The sequence below is a fragment of the Carcharodon carcharias genome, chromosome 14 (genome assembly GCF_017639515.1).
Source record: "Carcharodon carcharias isolate sCarCar2 chromosome 14, sCarCar2.pri, whole genome shotgun sequence".
In the NCBI taxonomy this organism is placed as follows: Eukaryota; Metazoa; Chordata; class Chondrichthyes; order Lamniformes; family Lamnidae; genus Carcharodon; species Carcharodon carcharias.
In genome coordinates this window covers 125,075,585-125,102,798 of record NC_054480.1, presented here as the reverse complement: position 1 = coordinate 125,102,798, position 27,214 = coordinate 125,075,585, and the positions used below count along the sequence as shown (strand labels likewise).

Here is a 27,214-nt window from a genome sequence, read left to right as displayed (position 1 = left end):
GCCAGAGAATGTAATTACAGCGTGACACGTTTACATAGACAGTTACCATTGTAAATATGAATAAAGGACTTTTTATTGGAAGAAATTGACATAGGCTGTTAACCCCTATATAAATTTAAAAGTTTAATGTCAAAACTTTTATTGAGGAAGAAATGCCTGTTGAATAAACACCAAGCAGATGTAAGGAGTGTTGGCTAGCTGTGATTGCTCTCACTTTGAAGTTGGAAACAAATGTTTATTTTTTTTCTTTAGGTAAGAAACTGAAATAATTTTTACCCATTGATAATCACTGCATTGTGACCCAAGTGACAGCTCGTACCCCCTGTCCCCAGGCTCCTGATAGCTAGCACAAGCATGTTAATAGACTCAAAAGCAGCTGCAGAGAACTCCTGATGAAGCCCATTTCAAGCTGAGCATGAGGGAAGTTTCCTTCCTTCCCTCTCCCCCACCCCCTCTAATCGTTGCCTAAAGATCATCGTAAACAAGTCAATCTGCTCCTGTAGAGATCTGTCCCTTGAATTCATTGATAATTTACAGCTAGTCTCCTCGTGAGGAGGCAGGCTGCCAAACCAGGCCCGAGCTCAGCATGTTGCAACCTGAGTGCAGACTCTCACTGAGGTATTAATTTACAAGGCAGGCTTGCTAGGTTTGGACCTCCTGATTACAGGTAGTTTATGGCCTGGCCTGGTGATGTTTTGTGACATTCTGGTTTCTTTTAAACTTACCTCATAGCTGTCAACTGGGAGCTAATGAAACACAGTCGCTTATAATAACTACAAATTATTACCGGACTGTCTGGGCCCTGCCGGCAGTTGCTTCATTCCCTCCAGTCAGAACATGACATTGTTGGGGAATGAAAGGAGCATTCATTTCGAAATAAACTCATAAAACTCACAAGGAAAGCAAGAAGCATTGTTCCTCAGGCCCCCCCACCCCTCCAAAGCCCCCCTTTACCCACTCCCCCAATGGCTCATGCTGGCACTAGCCTGTATGCTACTGAGCAACATGGCCTAGGCTCAATGGGTCAACATCTCTCTCTGGAATTATTGTCCGGTCACAAAGACTGAGACACTAGATTCCAATTGTCAGCCATGCTTCAGTGAACAACACACTGCATCTAAGCAGAAAGTCATGGGTTCAAGCCAAACTCCAGAGACTTGGCATATAATCCAGACTGACATTCTCAGTGCAGTACTGAAGGAGCACTACATTGTCGGAGGTACCGTCTTTCAGATAAGATGTTAAACCAAGGTCTCATCTGCCCTCTCTGTTGGATGTAAGAGACCCCATGGGCACTGTTTCAAAGAGCAGGGGAGTTCTCCCCAGTGTCCTGGCCAATATTTATCCCTCAACTAGTATCACTTAAACAGATTATTTGGTGACTGTCATATTTCGGTTTGTGGGATCTTGCTGTGTGCTAATTGTCTGCCACGTCTCTTACATTACAACAGGCACTACATTTCAGAAAGTACTTAATTGTCTGTAAGGTCCTTTGGCGTGTCCTGCGGTTTGGAAAGGTTCTCTAGAAATGCAAATTCTTTCTTTTGCCTTTGGGCTGGCTGATCTCCAGAGTGTTAACTGGGACCCGATGATTAATTTTTAAACCCCCTAGACTCAAATCAGCCAGGATTCCGGCTCCTGATTGGTACCCAGTGACCCTCGGCCACCCTCCTCACTTATAAGTGCCCTTGTATGTCATCAGGATGAGTTTCTGTGATGGTTTCCCCCATGGTTGAAAGTCCTACCTGCAACATACGGACAAGGAGCAGGAGGAGGCCATTCAGCCCCTCGAGCCTGCTCCGCCATTTAATAAGATCATGGCTGATCTGATAGTAACCTGAAATCTGCATCCCACTTACCCCTGATAACCTATCTCTTTTCCCCCCCCCACCACCTTGCTTACCAAGGATCTATCCACCTCTGCCACAAAAATGTACCAATCCAGCAAGAAAGGGCACTTGGCCAATGTCCCAGAGGACTCAGCCTCTCCTAATCAGACCAGCAACTTCAATCGCAACAACAACTTACATTTATATAGCACCTTTAATCCCGAGGATTTGATGCTGAACCACAGAACGAGATAACAGGACAGGTGACCAAAAACGTGGTCAAGGGGTATACTTGGCCGAAGAGGTCGGCTTGAAGGAGTGTTTTAAAGGAGGAGTGAGAGGCTGAGAGATTTAGGGAGGAAATTCCAGAGTTTAGGGCCCAAGACAGCTGCCAGTGGCGGAGCGATTAAAATCAGGGGTGCTCGGGATTGGAAAGAATGCAGAGAAGTTGGAGAGTTGTGGGGCTGGAGGAAGTTGCAGAGATGGGGAGGGGTGAGGCCATGGAGGGATTTGAAAGGATGAGAATTTTAAAATTGAGGCATTGCTGGATTGGAGCCACTGTAGGTCAGCAAGCACAGGGATGATGGGTGAATGGGATTTGCTTAGTACAGAAAAGGGAGAGGACTGGAAATTGTAAGTGCATTCCTCGGTAAATGAGCCGTCATGCACCTTAATCTCTCATGGAGTGTCACAGTCAGAGTGCAACATTGCTGGGCAGTGCCGACTGCAGCTGCCCCAATGATGTAACCAAAAAAGTTCACTTATGTTTTAGAAATGCCCCACGGGCATAATACAGCAGTTACTGTCGCCACGGCAACCACACCACTCATAATAAAATTGTAAACAAATACTCTCATGCAACCTTGAGTTTTCCGTCACCAATTGCAAACATCTTTAAACAGACACCAGAGGAATTCCCTCTCCTGCTGTTTTGCACCTTCGACAGCAACTTCCAAACCTGAAGCCTCTACCACCTAAAGAGACATGGGCAGCAGATCAATAGGAACACCACCATCTGCAATTTCCCCTCTGACTTCCTCTCTAATTCCTGCACCTATATTCTTTCTATGTTGCTGTTCCTTCACTGTCGCTGAGTCAAAATCCTGGAACTCCCTCCCTACCAGCACTGCGGGTGTACCTATACCACAGGGACTGCAGCGGTTCGATAAAGCAGCTTACCACCACCTTCTCAAGGGCAATTAGGGATGGGCAATAAATGCTGGCCCAGCCAGCGATCCCCACATCTTTTGAATTAATAAATTAGGACATCAGGAAAGATATATTGGCCTAGGAGGGGGATTCACCAAAATGCAGAGACTGGGTTTATCTTCCCTTGAGTTTAAAAGATTAAGGGGTGATCTAATTGAGGCGGGGGGAAGTCCAGAACAAGGTGGCAGAACATTAAAATTAAAGCCAGGTCATTCAGGGGTGATGTGTGAAGAAGTGCTTCCTGACAAAGGGGAGTGGAAATCCGGACCCCTCTCCCCCAGAAAGCTATTGAGGCTGGAGGAACGGGTCATTTGGAGCTTTCGTGACTGAGATTGATAGATTTTTGCTGCGTAACTGTATTAAGGTTACAACTGAAGGTTGATTCCCACTGGCACCTTGGCAGTGAGGCCCGATGGGTCAATTGACTGTGGGAGCTTCATGTTTGTTCCTGAGCCGAACCTCAACCTCAAACTCTCAGGTCTTTTCAGACGAAGCTTAGGACTGGTGTCAGGAACAGGAATATCCACTAGGCCAGGGGACTGATGCCAACTGATGTGGACCAATCATATTGCTCACTGGAGAGCTAATTTAGGACCAAATTATGACCTTCTCATCCACATAGTTCAGTTTTATCCTGGGCAGTGTTGTAATCAATTTGACCATTGAGGAAGAGGCTGAAATTAAATCTGCTCGTGTGTTTGATACAGTTGGTGTCCTGATAAATTACAAACGTTGGGTTCGATGCTCATTTAGATTGGGATTTTATTAAACATTACGCTGCTTTGATCATTTGCTCCCATGATAGAAATAAGATGGCTGTGGGGGGGTGGGGGTGGGGGTAGTGGTGGAGTTTGACTGAAGTCCTTTGGGACATCCTGAGGTTGTGAAAGGGGCTGCAGAAATGCAGTAAGTGCTTTCTGTTCCCACCTGCTGCAGCTCGAGCCCCCCGAGTTTTGGAACAAGCTTGTCCAGCCTTTTCTTGTGAGGGGCCACGTTTCAACTTTTTTCTTATTCAAGGGACCGACAAGCAAATTCCAGCAAAATCAGGTTTGTCACAACATTAAACATGAATTTAAAAATAATCAATGTCAAAGCAATAAGTTAATCGCTAATAAAAAAGAGTAATTAATAAAAATGACCGTTAAAAAAGTTCCAAGCAGCGGAGCTAACCAATAAAACGGTTTTTGCTTTTTCACTTTTTTTGTTAGCCAGACTCGGCCCAAGTCCAAATCTACCAGGGAATGGGTGGGGAACGGGCCTGAGCTAAGGAGTTGGGTATCACTAACACTGATGGTACATTCGCCCCTGCTGCCACACACTCTGTGCAGGTCTCGGTGGAATTCATACAAAAGCAGGGGTCAGAAGCAGGTTATCTTTCAGCCTGGGTGTTCCTTTTATTAAAAAATTCATTTATGGGATGTGGGCATCGCTGGTGAGGTCACGGTTTATTGCCCATCCCTAATTGCCCCTTGAGAAGGTGGTGGTGAGCTGACTTCTTGAACCGCTGCAGTCCATGTGGTGTAGGTACACCCACAGTGCTGTTAGGAAGGGAGTTCCAGGATTTCGACCCAGCGACAGTGAAGGAACGGCCGATAAATTTCCAAGTCAGGAAGGTGAGCGGTTTGGAGGGGAACTTGCAGGTGGTCGTGTTCCCATGTGATCCCAGGTCTCCCAGCTTGCTTTGTGGATAGGTTTTTGGGGAGGGAGGAGGAGGGCAGGGTGTGTGTGTGTGTGTGTGTGTGTGTGTGTGTGTCCAGCTCACTCCCAATCTCAGCCTCAGGGTTCTCGCTCACTCACTCGCTCGCTCGCCACACCCCCCACCTCCCCAGGGCCCACGTGCTAAGATGCGCTTCCTCACTCCGCCATAGGATCACTGGCAAGACCAGCATTTGTTGCCTTTCCTAATTGAACTGAGTGGCTTGCTGTGGGTCTGGAGTCACATGTAGGCCAGACCAGGTCAAGATGACAGATTTCCTTCTTAAGGGCATTAGTGAATCAGATGGATTTTTATAACAATCAGTGATTAGTTCCATGGTCACCATTAATGAAACGAGCTTTATATCCGAGATTTTAATTGAATTCAAATTCCACCAGCTACCGTGGTGGGATTTGAATCCATGTCCCCAGATCATTAGTCTGGGCCTCTGGATTATTAGTCCAGTGATATTACCACTCCGCCAGCATCTGTTCCTCATGACCTCCTCAGCCTGCTCCGCCATCCTGAGCCTTGTGCTCCTTTAGCTGGCCCAGCGCCTGCGCAGGAGGGCAAGAGAGAGAATGCACCATAGCCACTCACCTTCACACTGCTCCTTACTAGTGAGCCTTTCAGCAGCAAACGTGGGAGAGAAATGGCCTGTGATTTGGCTCATGTGAGCAGGATAGAGAGGCAGGGCAGGCCCTCAGGCTGTATGTTGGACAACCCTGTTTTACAGAATGCTTTTGTCCTGGTGGAGCAGTGAAGCTTCTATCTGTGCATCACTTGACCTTCCTGCTAATATTTTGTCAAGATTCCTCCTGCTTGGGCACTTGTACCTAGGGGTGGTGGGTAACTGGTTATTGAGGTACTGCCTACTATAAATGTACCTGCCAGAGGATGATTACAGAACTTATAAATAAAATTTCTCATCTCCATGCTTCCCCTCAGCAACATCATCCAAAGTCACAATGTCACGTTCCATGTCTACGCTGATGTTACCCTCTACTCACTACTAACTCACACAACCCCTGCACTTCCTCTGATTGTCATACTCTTTGTCCAACATCCAGATGAGCAGGAATTTCCTTGCCGCAAATTCCAGCCTCTTGTCACTGACTCCATCCTTCTCCCTGGTAACCGACAGTCTGAACCAGTCTGTTTACAACCTTGGTGTCATATTTGACTCTGGGATGAGCATCTGGCTGTATAGCCACAGAATCACAAAGGCTACCTATTTCATCGCCCTTCACCACCCCAGCCTTAGCTCATCGCCTACTGCAACCCTCATCCATAACTTGGTTACCTCAATGGTTACCTCGCTTATGCCAATGTACCCCTGACCGGCCTCCCATGGTGCACTGTCCATAAACTTGAGCTCATCCAAAGCTTTGCTGCCCTGTATATGAACTCATGCCAGGTCTTGGTCACCCATCACCCCTGTGCTCGCTGACCTATGTTGGTACCCAGTCTGGCAACATTTTGATGTTAAAACTCTCATCTTTGTTTTCAAATCTCTCCATGCTGTCATCCCTCCTTCTTTATCAATTCCTGCAGCCCCACAACCCTCTGAGATCTCTAATTCTGGCCTCGTTAATTTCTCCACCATTGAGGGGCATTATTTCAGCTGCCTGGGCTCTAAGTTCTGAAATTTCATCCCTAAACCTCTATTTCACCCTTAAAGACGTTTCTTAAAACTGATCCCTTTGACCAAGCTTTTGGTCGCCTGTCCCTCATATCTCCTTGTGGGTGGCTCAGGATCAAATTGTGTTTGATAATCACTCCAAGGTGTGAAGCACCTTGGGACATTTTACTACATTAAGGGCACTATATAAATACAAGTTGATGTGCTGGAGCCCAGCCCATCATCCTCTGCTGACTACCGGGTTAACTTGGTCTGTCAAAAAGATTAAAGGGTGGGACAATCAAAGTGATTTGAGCCTTTTAGCTTGTTTAATGCTCCTTGTATTTATTGCAGGGTTTGTCCAATCTGGCACCTGTAAGAATGTGTATGACTGTCTGGAGGAGGAACACTATGAGCTGTGCACATGTTACCGTGACTGTGGCTTCGATGGAAACCCTGTGTGTGGTTCTGATGGAATTCTGTATCGAAACCAGTGTCAGATGGAGGTGGCGGCATGTCGAAACAACACCAGGATTGAACAGGTCCCTGTGTCACAGTGCCCCTCCAGTAAGAGACCCTCCATTCACACACTATCTTTCTGCTCAAACAGCGATTACAGAGAAACCATCTTTTCCCCTTCGGGTCCTGAGCTCAGTTTGAGTTGAACTGCGGGGTTACAGGTCACTGTCAGCTGGAGATTGTGTGTCAGTGACAAAGACACTGAGGCTCATCAAATTCAGGCCATCTGAAAAGATGTATCTGGATTGTCTATCTCTCTCAACCTGCTTGTTTCTTTTTCTCTATCACCCACTCTGTGTTTTTCTATCTGTCTCTCCCTCTGGTTGTCTTTCCCTCTGTCTCTTTCCTTCTCTGTGCCTCTTGATCTCTCTGATCAGGTCTCTTTTTGCTTATCTCTCAACCCCTCGCTCTCTCTCCCAGCCAGCATTTCTTGCTTTCTAAATGCATAGTGGAATGAATTTCAGCTCTGAATATCTGGGACTGGCTTGTGCCCAGCTGGCTGTTATGAGGGTGAGCCCTCAGTTTGGGTTGAGGGGCCATCGGTCTTTATTTGATGTTGAAAGTTGGTGGCATTGCAAGATCAACTCTGACTCTGCCCCTTCCCCGCAGTGGAAAGTGTCCCTGAAGAAAGTGAGTCTGTGGCATCACCGATGAAGCTGGAGCTGATGGAACAGAGACAATCAGGTAGGTCAGAGCCACTATATACTATGGTCAGGGCTCCCAGTGGGGCAGGTCAGTTGGTGAGTGCTTCATGTAACACAGCTGCACACTGGGCATGAGGCTTTCGCGATTCAATCCCTGCCCAACCTGAGCTGACAGAGCTGATCACAAAGTGATTGAGAAAACAGTCAGGTTCCTGTCCTTGAATATGTGCCCAGAGACCCTGTGTCACCTTTACGCAAGGACAAGATTGAAGCTTGACTGCAATCCCACCCCCCACCCCAGGTCCCCACCCCTGTCTCCACAGACAAACATCCTCCCAACACTCAGCACCTCTGCCCCACCCCGAGTGTCAGCGCAGTGTGTACACTGGTGAGGGACGGCTCAGTTGGGGTAAAAGTAAATTGAGTAGGAGAAGGAAGGTGAGATATCAATGGGTCAGACTACACCTCAGCTGTGTCTGGGGATGTTATGGGGTTGGACTGTCAATAAAGGAGGTTCAAAAAATGTGAGGGGGTAACCTGGGGCAGGGAGTGAGGAGGAGAGGGGAGGGACTATGGGGGGAGGGGAAGTGCCAGAATCGCCCAGCGTGACCAGTTGGTGGGGGTGGTAAAATTATTGAGAAAAAAAGTGGGCAGAAATGGTTATTTTACGCAGTCAGTGCCACATGACTTTTCCCACTTTCAGCGGATGGTTTCTGATCAGTTTTGCCTCAGTGCAAGAACTGACTCCACCCCCCCCCCCCCCCCCGCCACCCCCCCCCCCCCCCCCCCCCCCCCTGCCCCCCGCCCCCCGGGTCCCGCTGTCACATCAAAGAATTCTCAGTGAGTGGTTACAGCACAGGTAAAATCAAACCTTAACTTATTTCAAAAGCCTCAAACTTGTGATAATGGTTCAGTTGGGAGACTGGAGAAGCTGGGATTGTTCTCCTTAGAGCAGAGGTTAATAGAGGCGTTCAAAATTATAAGGAGTTTTGATGAAGTAAGTAAGGAGAAAGTTTCCAGTGACAGGAGAGTTGGTAACCAGAGGGTCACAGATTTAAGATGATTGGCAAAAGAACCAGAGGGGGAAAGATGGGAATATTTTTTACAGTGAGTTGTGATTTGGAATGTGCTGCCTGAAAGGGTGGTCAAAGCAAATTCAATAGGAACTTTCAAAAGGGAATTGGATAAATACTTGAAGGAAAAATTTACAGGGCTATAGGGAAAGAGCTGGGGAATTGGGACTAATTGGATAGTTCTTGCAAAGAGCCAGCACAGACATGATGGGCCAAATGTCGGCTTCCTGCGCTGTATGAATCTATGATCCAAGAAACAGTGGGAGCCTGACTCTGCACCTACTGTTAACATGAGCAGACCCTGTTCACACGCTTTGGCATTCAACAGTTTCCTTGTGTCACATGTGAGGCCAGGTCTAACTGTGTAGCAGGAACTGCCTCTCTACATGTGGTATTTGAGTGATAATCATTCTGTGCCTGTGTGTTCCAGCCTGTAAGTGTTCCTGTGTCCCATACTTCCATCTCTCAGCTAATGTCTCCACCTGCACAGCCCCAGACACACTTTTAACCGAACCCTACCAATTTAAACATTTTTGAAGATGTTCATAATTTTTTGCTGTGAGCAGGTGAAAAGGAAACAATCATTAAATTGCAGTTTTTTTTTGTTTTAATTTTTTTGGATGATTACAGTGCATATAAAGACAGATTCAAAATTATTCTTCAAAAAGAAAATCAGTCAAAACTCAGATGTATAATAACAATTTCACAAAATGATGGCACCTTCTAAACATGTTCTCAAGCTCTTTTGAAAATGCCTTCATAAAGCTTAGCCTAGCTCTGAAAGATTTATCCAGATGTGCTGCCTGGTATCCAATCTCTTGATGTGGCGCCGAGTCACAGGTCAGATGTCCCAGGTTCTGAGGGCTCTGCTGAAAAAGCTTTGCTGCTGCAGTGCATCTTGTAGATGGTACACACTGCTGCTACTGTGCGTCGGTGGTAGAGGGAGTGGATGGGGCGCCAATCAAGCGGGCTGCATTGTACTGGATAGTTTCAAGCTTCTTGAGTGTTGTTGGAGCTGCTCTCATCCAGGCAAGTGGGGAGTATTCCATCACACTCCTGCCTTGTGCCTTGTAGATGGACAGGCTTTGGGGACAGGAGGTGAGTCACTCACCGCAGAATTCCCAACCTCCGACCTGCTCTTGTAGCCACAGTATTTATATGGCTAGTCCACTTCAGTTTCTGGTTAATGGTAACCCTCCAGGATGTTGATAGTGAGGGATTCAGCGATGGTAATGCCATTGAACATCAAGCGGCGATAGTTAGATTCTGTCTTGCAATTCTTGCAATTCTTTTTATGGAGGGAGTGAAAGTTTGTGGATATGGTGCCAGTCAAGTGGGCTGCTTTGTCCTGGACGGTGTCAAGCTTCTTGAGTCGTCCTGAATGGTGCTGAACATTGTGCAATCATCAGCGAACATCCCCACTTCTGACCTTATGATGGAAGGAAGGTCATTGATGAAGCAGCTGAAGATGTTTGGGCCGAGGACACTACCCTGAGGAACTCCTGCAGTGATGTCCTGGAGCTGAGATGATTGACCTCCAACAATCACAACCATCTTCCTTTGTGCTTGGTATGACTCAAACCAGTGGAGAGGTTTCCCCCTGATTCCCATTGACTCCGGTTTTGATCGGGTTCCTTGATGCCACACTCAGTCAAATGCAGCCTTGATGTCAAGGACAGTCACTCTCACCTCAACTCAGGAGTTCAGCTCTTGGTCCATGTTTGGACCAAGGCTGTAACGAGGTCAGGAGCTGAGTGGCCCTGGCGGAACCCAAACTGGGCATCAGTGAGCAGGTTATTGCTAAGTAAATGCCACTTGATAGCACTGTTGACAACACCTTTCATTACCATAAGACCATAAGACATAGGAGCAGAAATTAGGCCAATCGGCCCATTGGGTCTGCTTTGCCATTCAATCATGGCTGATAAGTTTCTCAACCCCATTTTCCCGCCTTCTGCTGATGATGGAGAGTCGACTGATGACACAGTAATTGGCTCGGTTGGATTTGTCCTGCTTTTTTGTGAATAGGACAGACATGGGTCATTTTCCACATTGCTGGATAGATGCCAGTATCATGGCTGTACTGGAACAGCTTGGCTAGAGGTGCGGCAAGTTCTGGAGTGAAGTCTTCTTAATGGTAACAGACTGGGAACTGTGGAAGAGAAAGGCATAAAAAATAACAAAGTAGTGGACAGGTTGAAGTCTTGTGGTGCAGTGGGTAGTGGTTCTGCCTCTGAGCCAGAAGATCTGGGTTCAAGTTTCACCCCAGGACTTGATGGCCGAGGAAGGTGTGTTCCTAACGCGGTCAAACAGGTTGAGTATCAACTTGTAAATCCTTCCAACACTCGCCAATGACTGGCGGTAAGAGCGGGAGAGATTCCTGGTCAGCCGTGTGATGGAAAGAAAATTGGAGTCTCTACCATCACTTTCCAAAGCTCCAGACTAAAACATGGGTCTAAAAATGTGTTGCCATAGGGGTGCTTGGGGTGCCAGTTGGTTCAGATGGCCAGTGTGGATCATATTGGTGCAAACAGCACGAGGTTTGATTCCTGTTCTGGCTGGGGTGGATTCCAGACCTGCCCCCTTACCCTACGCGGGGCGGAGATCACAGCACTGTGGGTCAGACCCATACGCGGGGCGGAGATCACGGCACTGTGGGTCAGACCCATACGCGGGGCGGAGATCACGGCACTGTGGGTCAGACCCATACGCGGGGCGGAGATCACGGCACTGTGGGTCAGACCCATACGCGGGGCGGAGATCACGGCACTGTGGGTCAGACCCATACGCGGGGCGGAGATCACGGCACTGTGGGTCAGACCCATACGCGGGGCGGAGATCACGGCACTGTGGGTCAGACCCATACGCGGGGCGGAGATCACGGCACTGTGGGTCAGACCCATACGCGGGGCGGAGATCACGGCACTGTGGGTCAGACCCATACGCGGGGCGGAGATCACGGCACTGTGGGTCAGACCCATACGCGGGGCGGAGATCACGGCACTGTGGGTCAGACCCATACGCGGGGCGGAGATCACGGCACTGTGGGTCAGACCCATACGCAGGGCAGAGATCACGGCACTGTGGGTCAGACCCATACGCGGGGCAGAGATCACGGCACTGTGGGTCAGACCCACCGAGAACCGAAGAAGCAGTGAGCAGGTGCAAAAAAATAATCATAAAGACTGTTGGAATGTTGGCCTTTATCTCAAGGTGGCAGCAATACAAAGGGAATGAAGTTATACTGTTGCTGTACAGAGCTCTAGTCAGTGTCCATCTGGAGGAACTGGGTTCAGTTCTGGGCATCGCTCCTCAGGAATGTGATATTGGCCTTGGAGGGGGAGCAGCACAGATTCACCAGAATGAAACCAGGGCTAAAAGGGTAGAATTACCAGGGCAGATTGTACTGATTTTCCCTCGAGTTTAGAAGGTTAGAGGGGGATCTGATCAAAGTTTTTTAAAATGGTAAAAGGGATTCAATAGGATCCATAAAGAGAAATTATTTCCTCTGGTGGGGGTTGGGGAGAGTCCAGAGCCTTAAATTGTAGCCAGGCCATTCAGGGGTGATGTCAGGAAGTGGCCCTTCACCCAAAAAGGTGGCTGGGTGGCTGAGGGGTCGGGTGTCAACTGAATTGTTCAAGGCTGAGATGGATACTTTTTATTGACCAAGGTTATGGAGGAATATGGAACAGAGGTGAGGTCCAGATGAGCCATCAATCTGGATGGCATAACAGGCTCGAGAAGCTAAATGAGGTACAAATATTGCTCGAGTCTGATCAGCTGACTCTGCACATGCAATTTGGGACCATCAAAGCTACTTCATTTTTTTAAATGCTGTTAAAGTTATGTTCAGCTGATGGTGCTTGAGACTTGTGTTAATGTGCTAGGATATTCCATTAGCATGAGAGACTGGGAGCACAGTAAATACAGTTCATTCAAATCAGCCAAACACACATCGAAAGCCTCAAACATAAACACACTTCTTGTTTACTCAGAGGTCCGTGGGGCTCAAATTCATCCTGTTGACTGTTTTACAGGATTTCCCATTTTGTCCTCACACCAACTTCTCACTAAAGCTGTTGCCAGAATTTCTCCCCCCAACCACCCACAAGCTGCAGCGTGGGCACCACCTGGAGGTCAGAGAGCACACTGCGGTTCCTCGCAACACTTGGGACATTTTCACAGAATTGTGGTTTTAATTTCAGTATTAAATATACTTTAATAATGACTTGATTAGTTGTAATTTTTAATGATTTGTTTTGTTTTATCCCCATCTCTTTGACACATTCACTCTGCCACTATCTTCCTACCTCTATGACTGTATTTCTATCTCTTCCCCTCTCTGCTCCTGCTTTTTTTCCTGATCCCTGATCTCTCTCACTCCCTCTCTCCCTTTCTCCCCCTTCTATCTTTTCCTGTCTTGTTCCATGCCTCCCTCACTGTCACATTCCTTTGGTCCCACCCTCTCTCTCTATCTCTACCTCAAACTCTTTCTCCTCCTTCACATTCCATCCCTCTCCTCATACTTCACCCTTTCATTCTATTCCTCTCTGTCCCTCCCTTTTCCCTTTCACTAACATTACTCCCCCTCTCTCCTCTCCTTTGCTTTTCCTCTTTCTCCTGTTACTCTGTCGTCTTTCTCTCCAAACCCCTTCCCCGATGCTTTCCCCCTTTTCCCTCACACAGACGGTGTCACTGTGCCACAATCGGAACTTTCTTATTACTCTTATGGAATGAGTTACGAGTATGACCCGGAGTTTGTATCCGATGAAGATGATGGGTTTGAAATGAATGAAGATCAGACAGAGCAACAGAGCCAGGGGAGCAGAGGGAGAACAGATGAGGGCTTCAGTCAAAAGTGAATGGTAATCGTCAGAAACCATTAGTAAATAACAGTCACGCACCCAGTAATGTTGACCTTACTGGATTGAATGAACTCCCTGTGTCACTGCAGTAGTTAGTTGTTGAGATTTGTGTGGATATAAAGTGGGAGCAGTGTGAGTGAGTGTGTTGGTGTACAATAAAACCATTTCTCTCTCTCACCCTGGCTGTTCTCCACAGTTTGGCCTGTGCCCTCATCTCCACTCCCCTAAGCCCAAGAGACACAGACTTGATGTGTCTCACCAAATCACACCTTGGCCTGACCTCCAACTCTTCTTTCTCCTCCTTTGAACATCTCACTATGTTCCACTTCTCTCACATCTCATTTCAAATCCCAGTTCTCTGCTGCCCTCCCAAGTACAGCAAAAGATTTTGCACCAAGATTTCTTCACCACTTTCCTCCCTCAGCCTCTGCTCTGAGTGACTTCCTAGTGATTTCAACCTCCATTTTACTTATTGGGCTCTCTCTCTTGAGTTCACTGCCCTGCTATCCTCCCAGAACCTCTCCCTCCATGTAAACTCCCAAACACACATTCAGTCACCCCCTGGCATCTCATGTGGCTTCACTACTGCCATCATGTCAATCACAGGTAAGGCCAACTCTGATCACTTCCTTGTATCACTCTCCATCCACATCCCAATTCCAACCCCCAACCCTACCGCCTCCTGTATCCATCCCTGAAAAAAATCTAGTCCCCAATTCACTAACAACTGCACATTCAGATTCCTAACTATCTGGCCTCTGGCCCTCTGTCCACCACAACATTTCTGGAAGACTTGATTACCTCAGCTACACCCTAACCTCTACATTTGATGCCCTAGTCCCCAATAAAATGATTGCTCTCTCACCCTGTCTGTTTCTGCCAGTATAGTCCTCACCTCTACTCTCTTAAATCTAAGGGATGCAGATTTGAAAGAATATGGCAAAGAACTGATTTAGCCATTCACCACCAGATCTGGCTGAACCACATCAAACTCTATCAGGTCCTTCTCTCATCTGCGAAAACTGTTCACTACTCCACGATCATCCTGGATTACAAAGATACCCCCTGGTTTCTTTATTGCAAATCATCTCTTTACTCACATCCCGCTCCCCGTCTCCTCCATTCTTTCCTCCAACAACAAGTGTGAGGAGTTTATGGAGTTCTTCATCACTAAGATTGTGACAATCCAATCAGCTGCTTCTGCCACATCCCTCCCTTCTACTAGCCACCAGGCCAAACATCCATTAATGCTTCCCCCCTGTCCTAGCTCTGAACTCAAATCTTTCTCTAGTTTCACTCATATCTCCCTTCATCCCCCTCCCTCTCTAAGCTCATTTTGTCCATCTCCCCTTGACATTCAATGGCATTACCATCACTGAATCCCCCACTATCAACATCCTGGAGGTTACCATTGACCAGAAACTGAACTGGACTAGCCACATAAATACTGTGGCTACAAGAGCAGGTCAGAGGCTAGGAATCCTATGGCGAGTAACTCACCTCCTGACTTCTCGAAGCCTGTCCACCATCTACAAGGCACAAGTCAGGAGTGTGATGGAATATTCTCCACTTGCCTGGATGAGTGCAGCTCCCACAACACTCAAAGTTTGACAACATCCAGGACAAAGCGGCCCACTTGATTGGCACCACATCCACAAACATTCACTCCCTCCACCACTGACGCACAGTAGCAGCAGTGTGTACCATCTACAAGATGCACTGCAGAATCTCACCAAGGCTCCTTGGACAGCACCTTCCAAACACACAACCACTACCATCTAGAAGGAGAAGGGCAGCAGACACATGGGAACACCACCATCTGGAAGTTCTCCTCCAAGCCACTCACCATCCTGACTTGGAAATATATCGCCGCTCCTTCACTGTCACTGGGTCAAAATCCTGGAACTCCCTCCCTAACAGCACTGTGGGTGTACCTGCAGCGATTCAAGAAGGCAGCTCACCACCACCTTCTCAAGGGTAATTAGGGATGGGCAATAAATGCTGGCTCAGCCAGCGAAGCCCACATCCTGTGAAAGAATAAAAAAAGACCCACCTCCCTCAATCCTACTTCCCCCTAAACTCCTGGTCCCTGTGTTAGCTGATATTGTAAAGGGTTCTCTCTCTTCCGGTGTTTTTCATCTCTCCTTTTAAATCCACCATCGTTACCCTCTCCTCGAGATACCAACCTTTGACTCTGCCACCCTGCAAACTACCATCCCACCTCCAACCTCCCCTTCCCCTCAAGTCCTTGAATGTGTCACCTCTCAAATCTGTGCTCATTGTTCCCAGAATTCCATGTTTGAAACCATCCAATCAGATTTCTGCCCCTGCCAAAGTACCAAAACAGCTTTTATCACAGTCACCAATGACATCCTCTGTGTCTGTGACAAATGTAAACATTCCCTCTTCGTCCTTCTTGACCTGTCTGCAGCCTTTGACATAGTTTGACCACACCATCCTCCTCCAACCCCTCTCCGCTGTCGCCCAGCTGGGGGCGACTGCTCTCACCTGCTCCCAACCTTACCTACCTAATCATAGCCAGAGAATCCCTTCCTGTTCCTGCACCGTTACCTCAGGTGTCCCCCAAGGATCTATCCTTGGCCCTCCTATTTCTCATCTAAACGATGCTCCTCGGCGACATCATCTGAAAGCCCAGTGTTAGTTTTCATATGTACACTGACAACACCCAGCTGTACCTCACCACCACCTCTCTCGACTCCTCCGCTGTCTCTAAATTACCCGACTGTTTATCAACATCCAGTACTGGACGAGCAGAAATTTCTTCCACCCCTCTGCTTGGCAACTGTCTGAGATTAAACCAGTCTGGTTGCGACCTTGGTGCCGTATTTGATCCCAAGATGACCTGCTCCTCGTGCCATCATGAAGATATCACCTTCTTCCACCTCCATGACATTGGCCAACTTCACTCCAGCCTCAGTTCATCTGCCTTTTTTACCTGGAGACTTGCCTATTCCAACTGCTCTCCCACATTCTACCCTCATCCAAAACTCTGCTGCCCATAACTCTCACTAAGTTCCATCTGACTATAACCCCTGTGCTCTCTGGGAACATTGGTTCCCAGTTAAAGCAACTTTTTGATTTGAAGATTCTTATCCTTGTTTTCAAATCCCTCCATAGCCTCCCCTCTCTATCTCTGTAATTTCCTCCAGCCCCACAACCCTCAGATCGCTATACTCCTCCAATTCTGGCCTCTTGAGCATCCCCGATTTTAATTTTGGTGGCTGCGCCTACTGTGGCCTGGGCCCTAAGCTCTAGATTTCCCTCCTTAAATCTCTTACCTCTCTCCCTCTCCCCATTCCTTTAAGATGCTCCTTAAAACCTACCTCTTTGGTCACCTGACCTAATATCTCCCTATGTGGCCTCATGTCATATTTTGTTTTATAAAGCTCCTGAGAAGTGCCTTGGGATTAAAGATGCTATATAAATATAAGTTCTTGTATGGAGTGGGGTGCCTGTCTGTGTCTGTCCTGAGTCACTGAGAAACTATTCTGTTTCTTCCCTAACAGAATATGGATTCTCAGGCACAGGAAGAGGAGGAATCAGAGAACACAGAAATTCTGCCCTGTACATGTTTGTTTATATGTTACAAGGACCAAGCACTGCTGCTGAAGACAGCACAATATTATCCGCACCCAACTATTAAATAGACTAGACATATTTATCCTTTAGTATTGTTTAAACCAAGCAGGCACATTAGTGGAATCTGGTATTTATATTTTGTAATTATAAGTGTTCCAATCTTCACTTTGTGATATTTATATTTGTGTTTTAGTTAAAGCTCCTCTTTCTCCTAGAGCTGGGTCAAAGGTCAACTTCCTAACGTTTATTATTTAATTTTTTTAATTATTTACAATTTCTCCCTTCCAGTGGAGGACATTCATGCTCTCCAGAGGGGCAGTTAATTCAGCTGCAAGGCTGTGGCTCCTCTGCAGAAATCTCCAGTGAGATTCCCTCCACCTCCCCCACCTCCCTGTCCTCCTTCCCTCACTCCCTACATAAACGTCCCCTCCCCTCCCCTCCTCCTCCCCTCCCCCCGCTGCCTTATTTCTTAACTGCCCTCCCCTCTTCCTCAGTATCCATTCAGGGTTATTGAAGAGACTGAAGGGCATTTGGTTGAAGTCACCACTGCCCCACCCCCCCCAGCACTGAATTCTAGCCCCCAGTGTATTAAAGCCATTCACCCCAAACACCGCCTACAGCCCCCCACCACCACCACCATCCTCCAAAGTGGAGGCTCTTGCATCTCACTGGATGCTACAGAGAACCCCACAATGGGACTGGCAGTGGGGGAAGGGTCCTCGGCACCAATCCATTACCCCTGGGCCGAGATGCTCAGTGTAAGGAATGTGGGGGTTGGCAGTTTTGCATCGATGTGAAGGCATCGTATCTTCCAATAATAAAGGTGATGATCTTCCCAAAAACATATTGGTTCTGACTTTAATTCTGTGTTTGTACCAATTCACTCACCTTTCAACTTCTTCCAACACATTAACTCACTCACAGTCACAGCATTGAGAGTCACAGCTACAGGAGGAGGCCATTCAGCCCATCAAGACTGCTTAGCCATTCAATTAGGTCATGTCTTATCTGCCCTCTTCCCCCTCCCCCACCCCTCCCCTCCCTCCCCCACCCCTCCCCTCCCCTCCCCTCCGCCCCCTCCCCCTCCCCCTCCCCTCCCTGTTGTCCCCTTGCCTACTGTGTTTAACCTGCAGTCTGCCCACTGTAATTATCCATGTTGCCATCTGGTGGTACTGATACCGCCATCAAGTGGACAATGTCAAGTAATACAGCAATGAACTAGAACCTGACAGTGCCAGAAAAGGCCTTTTGGCCCCTCTCCTGTGCTGGCTTTTTGTTAAACGTGTCCAATTAAGCCCACTCCCCTGCTCTTTCCCTAATGCCCTGTATTTTTTTTCCCTTCAAGCATTTATCCAAATCACTTTTGAATTTTAGTATCCGGGTTAATATTTATCCCTTGATCAACATCACTACAAACAGATTATCTAGTCAGTTTTATCTTGCTGTTTCATGGGCTCTTGCTCTGCACAAATTGGTTTTCATGTTTCCTATATCACCTCAGTGACTGTACTTCAAAAGTACCTCATTGGCTGTAAAGCGCTTCAGGGGGTCAGGAGATTGTGAAATATGCTATATAAATGCAAATGTTTCTTTTTCTATTGAATCTGTTTCTGGCACATTGCTGATCAGAATAACTCACGGTGTAAAAAAATAACCAGATTTCCTTATGTCTTCTCCGGTTCTTGCCAATCACCTTAAATCACTGTCCTCTGGTTACTGACCATTCTGCCACTTGGAACAATTTCTTCTCCTTTACAAAATTCCTCATGATTTTGAACACTTCTATCAAACCTCCCTTTATCGTTCTCTGCCTAAAGGAGAACAATCCCAGCTTCTACAGTCTCTCCACATTAACTAAAGTCCCACATCCCAGGTCTCATTCGAGTAAGTCTCCTCCGCACCCTCTCCAAGGCCTCAACATCTTTCCTAAAGTGTGGAGCCCAAAATTGGACACAGCCCTCCAGCTGGGGCCTAACCTGTGATTTATAGTGATTTCACATCACCTCCTTGCTTTTCTGCACTATTAATAAAAACCAAGGATCCATTATACTTTGTTAACAGCCTTCTCAACTTGTCCTGTCACTTCAAAGATTTGTGTACATATGCCCCCAGGTCTCTCTCTTCCTGCAAACCCTTTTAACATTGTACCATTTAACTCAAATTGCTTATCCTTTTCTTTGTTACTTCTATTCTAGAATCTATTCTTGGCCCCTCCAATTTCTCATCTGCATGCTCCCCCTTGGTGACGGTGTCATTTTCACAAGTACTATTACCACCCAACTCAATTTCACCCACCAGTTCTCCCAACTCCTCCACTGTCTTTAAATCGTCAGACTGCTTGTTTGACATCCAGTCTGGATGAAAAGAAATTTCCTCCAATTAAATATTGAGAAAACCAAAGTCTCAAACTCTGTCCCTCTCCCTGGGAACTGTCCAAGGCTGAACCAGAATTCACAACCTTGGTGTCATATTTGATCCTAAGATGAGCTTCTGACCACATATCTGCAGCATCACTCTGCCTAATTCCATCTCTGTAACATAGTCCAACTATACCCCTGCCTCAGCTTACCTGCTGCTGAAACCTTTATTCATGCCTTTGCTTCCTTTAGATCTAACACACTCCTGGCTACCCTCTGATATTCTACCCTCTACAAACTTGAGGTCATTCAAAATTCTGCCTGTGTCCTAACTCTCAAGCTCTGTTCACATTCATCACTGTGCTTGCCTGACCTTCCTGGGCCCCAGTAAAGCAAACCTCTGTTTTCAAATTCTCATCCTTATTTTCAAATCACTCCACAATTTTTCCCCTCTATCTTTGTAATCTCTTCCAAATCTATGATATTCCTGTACTCCTCTAATTCTGATCCCTGATTTTAATTGCTCTCCTTCCTGACTCCCCAAAGCCTGCCCGCTATCTACAAGGCAACAAATCAGGAGTGTGATGGAATACTCCCCACTTGGGTGAGTGCAGCTCCCACAACACTCAAGAAGCTGGACACCATCCAGCCTGCTTGATTGGCACCACATCCACAAACATTCACTCCCTCTACCACTGACGCACAGCAGCAGCAATGTGTATCATCTACAAGATGCACTGCAGGAATTCATCAAGGCTCCTTAGACAGCACTTTCCAAACCCACAACCATCTAGAAGGACAAAGACAGCAAACATGGGAACACCACCACCTGCAAGTTCTCCTCCAAGTCACTCACCACCCTGATGTAGAAATATATCACCGTTCCTTCACTGTCGCTGGGTCAAAATCCTGGAACTCTCTTCCTAACAGCACTGTGGGTGTACCCAAACCACATGGACTGCAGCGGTTCAAGAAGGCAGCTCACCACCACCTTCTCAAGGGCAATTAGGGATGGGCAATAAAAGTGGCCTTGCCACATCCTGTGAAAGAATTTTTAAAAAAAAAACTTCTGGTCATTTGCCCTAATAATCTTTATGTTGTTCAATGTTAATTTTGTTTGATTATCACTCCTGTGAAGCACTTTGGGATGTTTTACTGTTTAAAGTCACCATATAATTGTTCTTACTAAAATGTTTCACCTCATACTTTTCTGTGTTATATTTCATCTGCCATGTGCCTGCCTATTTCACCACTCAGTCCACAGCTTCCTGAAGTCTGTTACTATCCACTTCAGCAAGTTCCAAATTTCTGAGTTTTATATCATCTGCAAACTTTGAAATTATGCTCTGTATAAATCCAGGTCATTAACAGATCAGAGGGAGCTGTGATTCTAACACTGACTGCTGGGGGACATCGCTGTATACTCCCTCCAGTCTGAGAAACAACCCCTCATCACAATATCCTACTTTGTGTTTAACAATTTTATATCCGTGAGGCCCTTTAAACCCATGGGCTTTAATTTTACAAATATCTTGTGTACTTTGTCAAATACCTTTTAAAAGTCCATGCACATTTTTTTATTCATTCATGGGATGTGGGTGTTACTGGCTGGCCCAGCATTTATTGCCCATCCTTAATTGCCCTCAAGAAGGTGGAGGTGAGCTACCTTGCCGCTGCCGTCCATATCAACCATATATGGGAAATAAAGTTTTAGAGGAGCCCAAATTTAGGTGGGAGTCTGGCCAGAGGGCATTTGGAGCAGTTAACTCTGGGTGTAACAAAAGTAATTCAATTCCCACTATTCTGCACGAGAGGAGCTGAGCGAGCATCAGTGCAGCGATTAACCAGAACTCCACCATTATTCACCAAATTTACAGGAGAAATCAGAAAAATTCACTTTGCTAAAATCTTTGCCCAAAGTTCTGATATGGGAAAATAGTGTTCAGTAAACAAGAGTCAACAAATCAGGACAAGCTCACCTTAATGGGAATGGCACCTCTTCTGGTTCAATTGGTACAGAACAGAAATGGCCAAGACTTTGTGTCTGGCCTGTGCAGAATGAGCTGATCTCAGTTATGTTGCTTTAACTGTCCTCAGTATCCGCATTCCCGTTAATTTTTTTTTTAGGGGGGGTGATTTATTGAAGTATATTGCCCCTTTAGATTTTTTTTGCGTGGCTGCACATGCAGTAACTTAAAGGGGTCAACTTCAGTGTTGCTAGATGGCACAGAGTTTGCAGGGAACATTACTCGGTACACCTGTGATTCTGATCCACTCAGATACACTGCAGCATAGTGTCACATGTTGATGCAGAGAATGGGCTCAGCTGTGAAAGCATACCCTGCCAATCTGTTGTCCAGCTCACACCAGTGAGCACTGTACGGAGTGACAAACACAACCACAAAAAAATCAGAGATCCTCCATAATGGGCTGGGTTAAGTTGCTCGTCTGTGTTCTTGGCCTGATGATGATGGATTGATATCCCCTCCTCACACACAAGGGGACAGTCTAGAGGGATTGAGGGGAGATGCTGCTTTCCTCTTCTGCCTCCGAACACAAGAACTGCTTGAAGGTCAACACCCTGCCAGTGGTGGAAATGGTGGGGTGGGGGAATAGGGGCTGAAATATACTGACTGGCAGGAACCTCATGCACAATCCCAAGGTCAACTTCACTGAGTGGATATTGAGCTGGTGATGTGCAGGTAAAGTACTGGCAGCATTTGCACAACTCTAAACACAGGATCATGTCCCCCAGTTTACTTCCTTGAAGGTGCTGACTCGCTTGCTGGGGTACAGGTCCCTCCCCTCCTCTGAAGGTGCTCTCACATGGGTACAGGTCCCGCTCCCCACCTGAAGGTGCTGACTCTCACTGGGGTACGGGTTCCTCCCACTGTCCTGGTGTCAGCATCTAATATTGTTCTCACATAATAAACGTTTACTATAGGAGCTGTGAGTCAATGGCTAACTGTCTCACCTGAGTCAGGAGACACTGGATTCAAGACCCACTCCAGAGATTTGAGCACAAAATTCCAATGTAGAACTGAGGGAGCGCCGCACTGTCAGAGGGTCAGTACTGAGGGAGTGCCGCACTGTCAGAGAGTCAGTATGAGGGAGTGCCGCAATGTGGGGGGGTAAGAACTGAGGGAGTGCCGCACTGTGGGAGGGTCAGTACTGAGGGAGTGCTGCACTGTGGGAGGATCAGTACTGAGGGAGTGCCGCACTGTGGGAGGGTCAGTACTGAGGGAGTGCCGCACTGTCGGAGAGTCAGTATGAGGGAGTTCCGCACTGTCGGAGGGTCAGAACTGAGGGAGCGCCGCACTGTCGGAGGGTCAGAACTGAGGGAGCGCCGCACTGTCGGAGGGTCAGAACTGAGGGAGCGCCGCACTGTCGGAGGGTCAGAACTGAGGGAGCGCCGCACTGTCGGAGGGTCAGAACTGAGGGAGCGCCGCACTGTCGGAGGGTCAGAACTGAGGGAGCGCCGCACTGTCGGAGGGTCAGAACTGAGGGAGCGCCGCACTGTCGGAGGGTCAGAACTGAGGGAGCGCCGCACTGTCGGAGGGTCAGAACTGAGGGAGCGCCGCACTGTCGGAGGGTCAGAACTGAGGGAGCGCCGCACTGTCGGAGGGTCAGAACTGAGGGAATGCTGTACTGTTTGTGGTGCTGTGCATTTGATATGATAAACCCAGGTCTGTCCTCTAAGGCGGATGTAAAAATCCCACGGGCACTATATTGAACAGCAGGAATATTCTCTGGTGTCTTACAGCTGATATTTATCCCTCAGCCTTGGAGCAGTGATCAGCCTAATTACAGCTCCTCTGTTCATTTCCCCACGCCTCACGGTTTGCACTTTCCAGTTGCTGGTCGGAGCCTCCCATTTTCAATGAGAAATTAACAAAAGGACCAGAGAAAAGAATCCATGAGGCGGTTTCCCGTTACCTTCCTCCTGAGTGTTTAAAAGAAACGCCGGGTCCCCTTTCCGAGGGACCCTCCCTCCATCTGGAAGCAGCCGTTGTCCCTCCCGGTTCCCAACTCTTCCATCATCAGCACCGAGAATTCCTGCGCCACCACTGGCCGCGGTTTGTAACGGAGCATTGAACCCTCACCTGGGCGACCGCCAAGAGACCATCCCCGGAGGCTTCACATGACCCTGATCCCCCAACCAACATCACTACAGAAGATGACCTGATCATTATCACATTGCTGTTTGTGGGATCTTGCTCTGCACGAATTGAGTGGCGCATTACACCAGCGTCCACACTTCAAAAGTATTTGAGAGGCTCCGAAACGTCTTTTGACTTGAGGTGGTGAAAGGCGCTATAGAAATGCAAGTCTTTTAATATCCTGACTTGTGCGCAGGTTGGCATCAGACCGGGACATTCTCGCTCCACGTGGCTGAGAGACAGTCTCAGTGACATCCCACCCTCCCTGTCGGCGGTGCCGCCTCACACGGTCGAATAACTCACTCGGTTTAGTTTAGGGACAGGATGAAGTCTGGTTACCAATTGAGAGTCAGAGCTTTGCGGAGAGAGAACTGATACTCGGGGGTGTGAGAGAGAGAGAGAGAGACAGACAAAAAGATTGATTCAGCTTTCGACCGTGAGAAGGCGCTGGAACTCCACCACCACCGCCCCCCCCCCCCACCCCGTCAGAAACAGAAAAAAAACTGAGCAAAGAGAGGCGGAAACAGGAAAAAGTGTTTTAGATTTGAGTTGAGTTTATTTGCTGGAGCCGGAAGCCGAGCGTTGAGCGAGTCAGAGCGGACTTGGGCTGGTCAGTTTCACAAAAACCAACACCCCGCCCCCCCACCCCCCCCAACTCCCCCGCCGCATGAAACTAGAGTGAAACTGACGCCCTTTGGCCGAGGGAATGGGTGAAATTCACAAGGGCTGAGGGTCGCCGAGGCCGGGAGGCCGGGTCCCGGGATACGGAGCCCAGCAGCCGGGCTGGAAGGATCCATCACTCGGGGGCTGGTGAGAAATTCCGCTTTCGTTACCATGTTGCCGTTTTGTTGCGAGTTGAGCCGCTGGTTTCCGGAAAGAAGATACAAAGTATCCGAGCTTTAGAATTCCTCAGCTCGGAGAGGCTGCGAGTAACTTTGTGTGAAAGAGCCGCGCTCCGAGAAACTCTTAGAGGCAGGAAGTCTTACAACCAAATATTCACCGTCGCCAAGTGGCCAAGGATCCATTAATCAGGTCCCCGCCTTTATCCAGAATCCGGAGCGACTCCAACCGCTTAGTTCCCAACAAATGTAAGAATTCTTTCACCTTTTTAAAGAGCTCTCTCTCAGTCTGGATCTTTTTGAACTGTTGAATCATGTCCCGCGATTGCAGGTAGCAGATCCCAGAGTGGCTCCCCCCACCCCACACCCCAGAGTGGCTCCCCCCACCCCACACCCCAGAGTGGCTCCCCCCACCCCACACCCCAGAGTGGCTCCCCCCACCCCACACCCCAGAGTGGCTCCCCCCACCCCACACCCCAGAGTGGCTCCCCCAACCCCACATCCCAGAGTGACTCCCCCCACCCCACAGCACCCCCCCCACATCCCAGAGTGACTCCCCCCCTCATCCCAGAGTGACTCCCCCCACCCCACACCCCCCCTCATCCCAGAGTGACTCCCCCCACCCCACACCCCCCTCATCCCAGAGTGACTCCCCCCACCCCCCCTCATCCCAGAGTGACTCCCCCCACCCCCCCTCATCCCAGAGTGACTCCCCCCACCCCACACCCCCCTCATCCCAGAGTGACTCCCCCCACCCCACACCCCCCCTCATCCCAGAGTGACTCCCCCCACCCCACACCCCCCCTCATCCCAGAGTGACTCCCCCCACCCCCCTCATCCCAGAGTGACTCCCCGCACCCCCCTCATCCCAGAGTGACTCCCCGCACCCCCCTCATCCCAGAGTGACTCCCCCCACCCCACACCCCCCTCATCCCAGAGTGACTCCCCCCACCCCACACCCCCCTCATCCCAGAGTGACTCCCCCCACCCCACACCCCCTCTCATGCCAGAGTGACTCCCCCCACCCCACACCCCCTCTCATGCCAGAGTGACTCCCCCCACCCCACACCCCCCTCATCCCAGAGTGACTCCCCCCACCCCACATCCCAGAGTGACTCCCCCCACCCCGTCATCCCAGAGTGACTCCCCCACCCCACACCCCCCCTCATCCCAGAGTGACTCACCCCACCATCCCAGAGTGACTCCCCCCACCCCTCCATCCCAGAGTGACTCCCTCCATCCCAGAGTGACTCCCCCCACCCCTCCATCCTTCCCAGAGTGACCCTGCCCACCCCCCATCCATTGCAGAGGGACTCCCCCCGCCCCCCCAATCTATCGCAGAGGGACTCCCCCCGCCCCCCCAATCTATCGCAGAGGGACTCCCCCCGCCTCCCCAATCTATCGCAGAGGGACTCCCCCCGCCCCCCCAATCCATCGCAGAGGGACTCCCCCCACCCCGAATCCATCGCAGAGGGACTCCCCCCGCCCCCAATCCATCCCAGAGTGACTCCCCCCACCCCTCCATCCTTCCCAGAGTGAATCCCCCCACCCCTCCATCCTTCCCAGAGTGACTGCGCCCACCCCCCATCCATCACAGAGGGACTCCCCCCGCCCCACCCATCCATCGCAGAAGGACTCCCCCCACCCCCCCATCCATCGCAGAGGGACCCTTACCGCCCCCGCACCCACCAATCCGTTGCATAGGGACTCTCTCCCCCCACCACCTCCCATCCGTCACAGAAGGACTCCCCCTGCCCCCCCATCCGTCGCAGAGGGACTCTTTCCCCCCTCCCATCCATAGCAGAGGGACTCTTTCCCCCCCCCCCCCCCCCCCCCCCCCACAATCCATCGCGGAGGGACACACCCCTCCCCCGTCCATCGCGGAGGGACACACCCCTCCCCCGTCCATCGCGGAGGGACACACCCCTCCCCCGTCCATCGCGGAGGGACACACCCCTCCCCCGTCCATCGCGGAGGGACACACCCCTCCCCCGTCCATCGCGGAGGGACACACCCCTCCCCCGTCCATCGCGGAGGGACACACCCCTCCCCCGTCCATCGCGGAGGGACACACCCCTCCCCCGTCCATCGCGGAGGGACACACCCCTCCCCCGTCCATCGCGGAGGGACACACCCCTCCCCCGTCCATCGCGGAGGGACACACCCCTCCCCCGTCCATCGCGGAGGGACACACCCCTCCCCCGTCCATCGCGGAGGGACACACCCCTCCCCCGTCCATCGCGGAGGGACACACCCCTCCCCCGTCCATCGCGGAGGGACACACCCCTCCCCCGTCCATCGCGGAGGGACACACCCACACCCCCCCGTCCATCGCGGAGGGACACACCCACACCCCCCCGTCCATCGCAGAGGGACTCCCCCATCCTTCACCCCCCATCCATTCCAGAATGACTCCCCCCACCCTGCATCCCAGAGTGACTGCCCCCCATCCGTCCCAGAGTGACTGCCCCCCATCCGTCCCAGAGTGACTGCCCCCCATCCGTCCCAGAGTGACTGCCCCCCATCCGTCCCAGAGTGACTGCCCCCCATCCGTCCCAGAGTGACTGCCCCCCATCCGTCCCAGAGTGACTGCCCCCCATCCGTCCCAGAGTGACTGCCCCCCATCCGTCCCAGAGTGACTGCCCCCCATCCGTCCCAGAGTGACTGCCCCCCATCCGTCCCAGAGTGACTGCCCCCCATCCGTCCCAGAGTGACTGCCCCCCATCCGTCCCAGAGTGACTGCCCCCACCCCCCGTCCCAGAGTGACTGCCCCCACCCCCCGTCCCAGAGTGACTGCCCCCA

At 49.6% G+C, this 27,214-nt stretch overlaps 2 protein-coding genes across 13 annotated transcripts in view; both read left to right on the top strand.

Moving 5' to 3' along the window:
* The window catches only part of LOC121287308 (C3 and PZP-like alpha-2-macroglobulin domain-containing protein 8), a 31,702-nt gene extending 13,722 nt beyond the window's left edge, over positions 1 to 17,980 (top strand). The window contains exons 5-8 of the mRNA XM_041205075.1: positions 6,710 to 6,922; positions 7,484 to 7,558; positions 13,278 to 13,456; positions 16,984 to 17,980. Coding sequence (XP_041061009.1) covers positions 6,710 to 6,922; positions 7,484 to 7,558; positions 13,278 to 13,453 — 464 coding nt within the window. The 3' untranslated portion in view covers positions 13,454 to 13,456; positions 16,984 to 17,980. The remainder of the gene's footprint in view (positions 1 to 6,709; positions 6,923 to 7,483; positions 7,559 to 13,277; positions 13,457 to 16,983) is intronic.
* Positions 17,981 to 24,227: 6,247 nt separating this feature from the next.
* The window catches only part of LOC121286919 (unconventional myosin-IXb), a 147,840-nt gene continuing 144,853 nt past the window's right edge, over positions 24,228 to 27,214 (top strand). For 11 of the 12 annotated variants that reach the window (XM_041204196.1, XM_041204202.1, XM_041204200.1 and 8 more), the window contains exon 1: positions 24,228 to 24,383. The gene's annotated coding sequence lies outside the window, so the exon portion shown is untranslated. Of the gene's footprint in view, positions 24,384 to 24,436; positions 24,662 to 27,214 lie in introns of those variants that run through there. The other variant, XM_041204195.1, reaches the window with a different exon arrangement.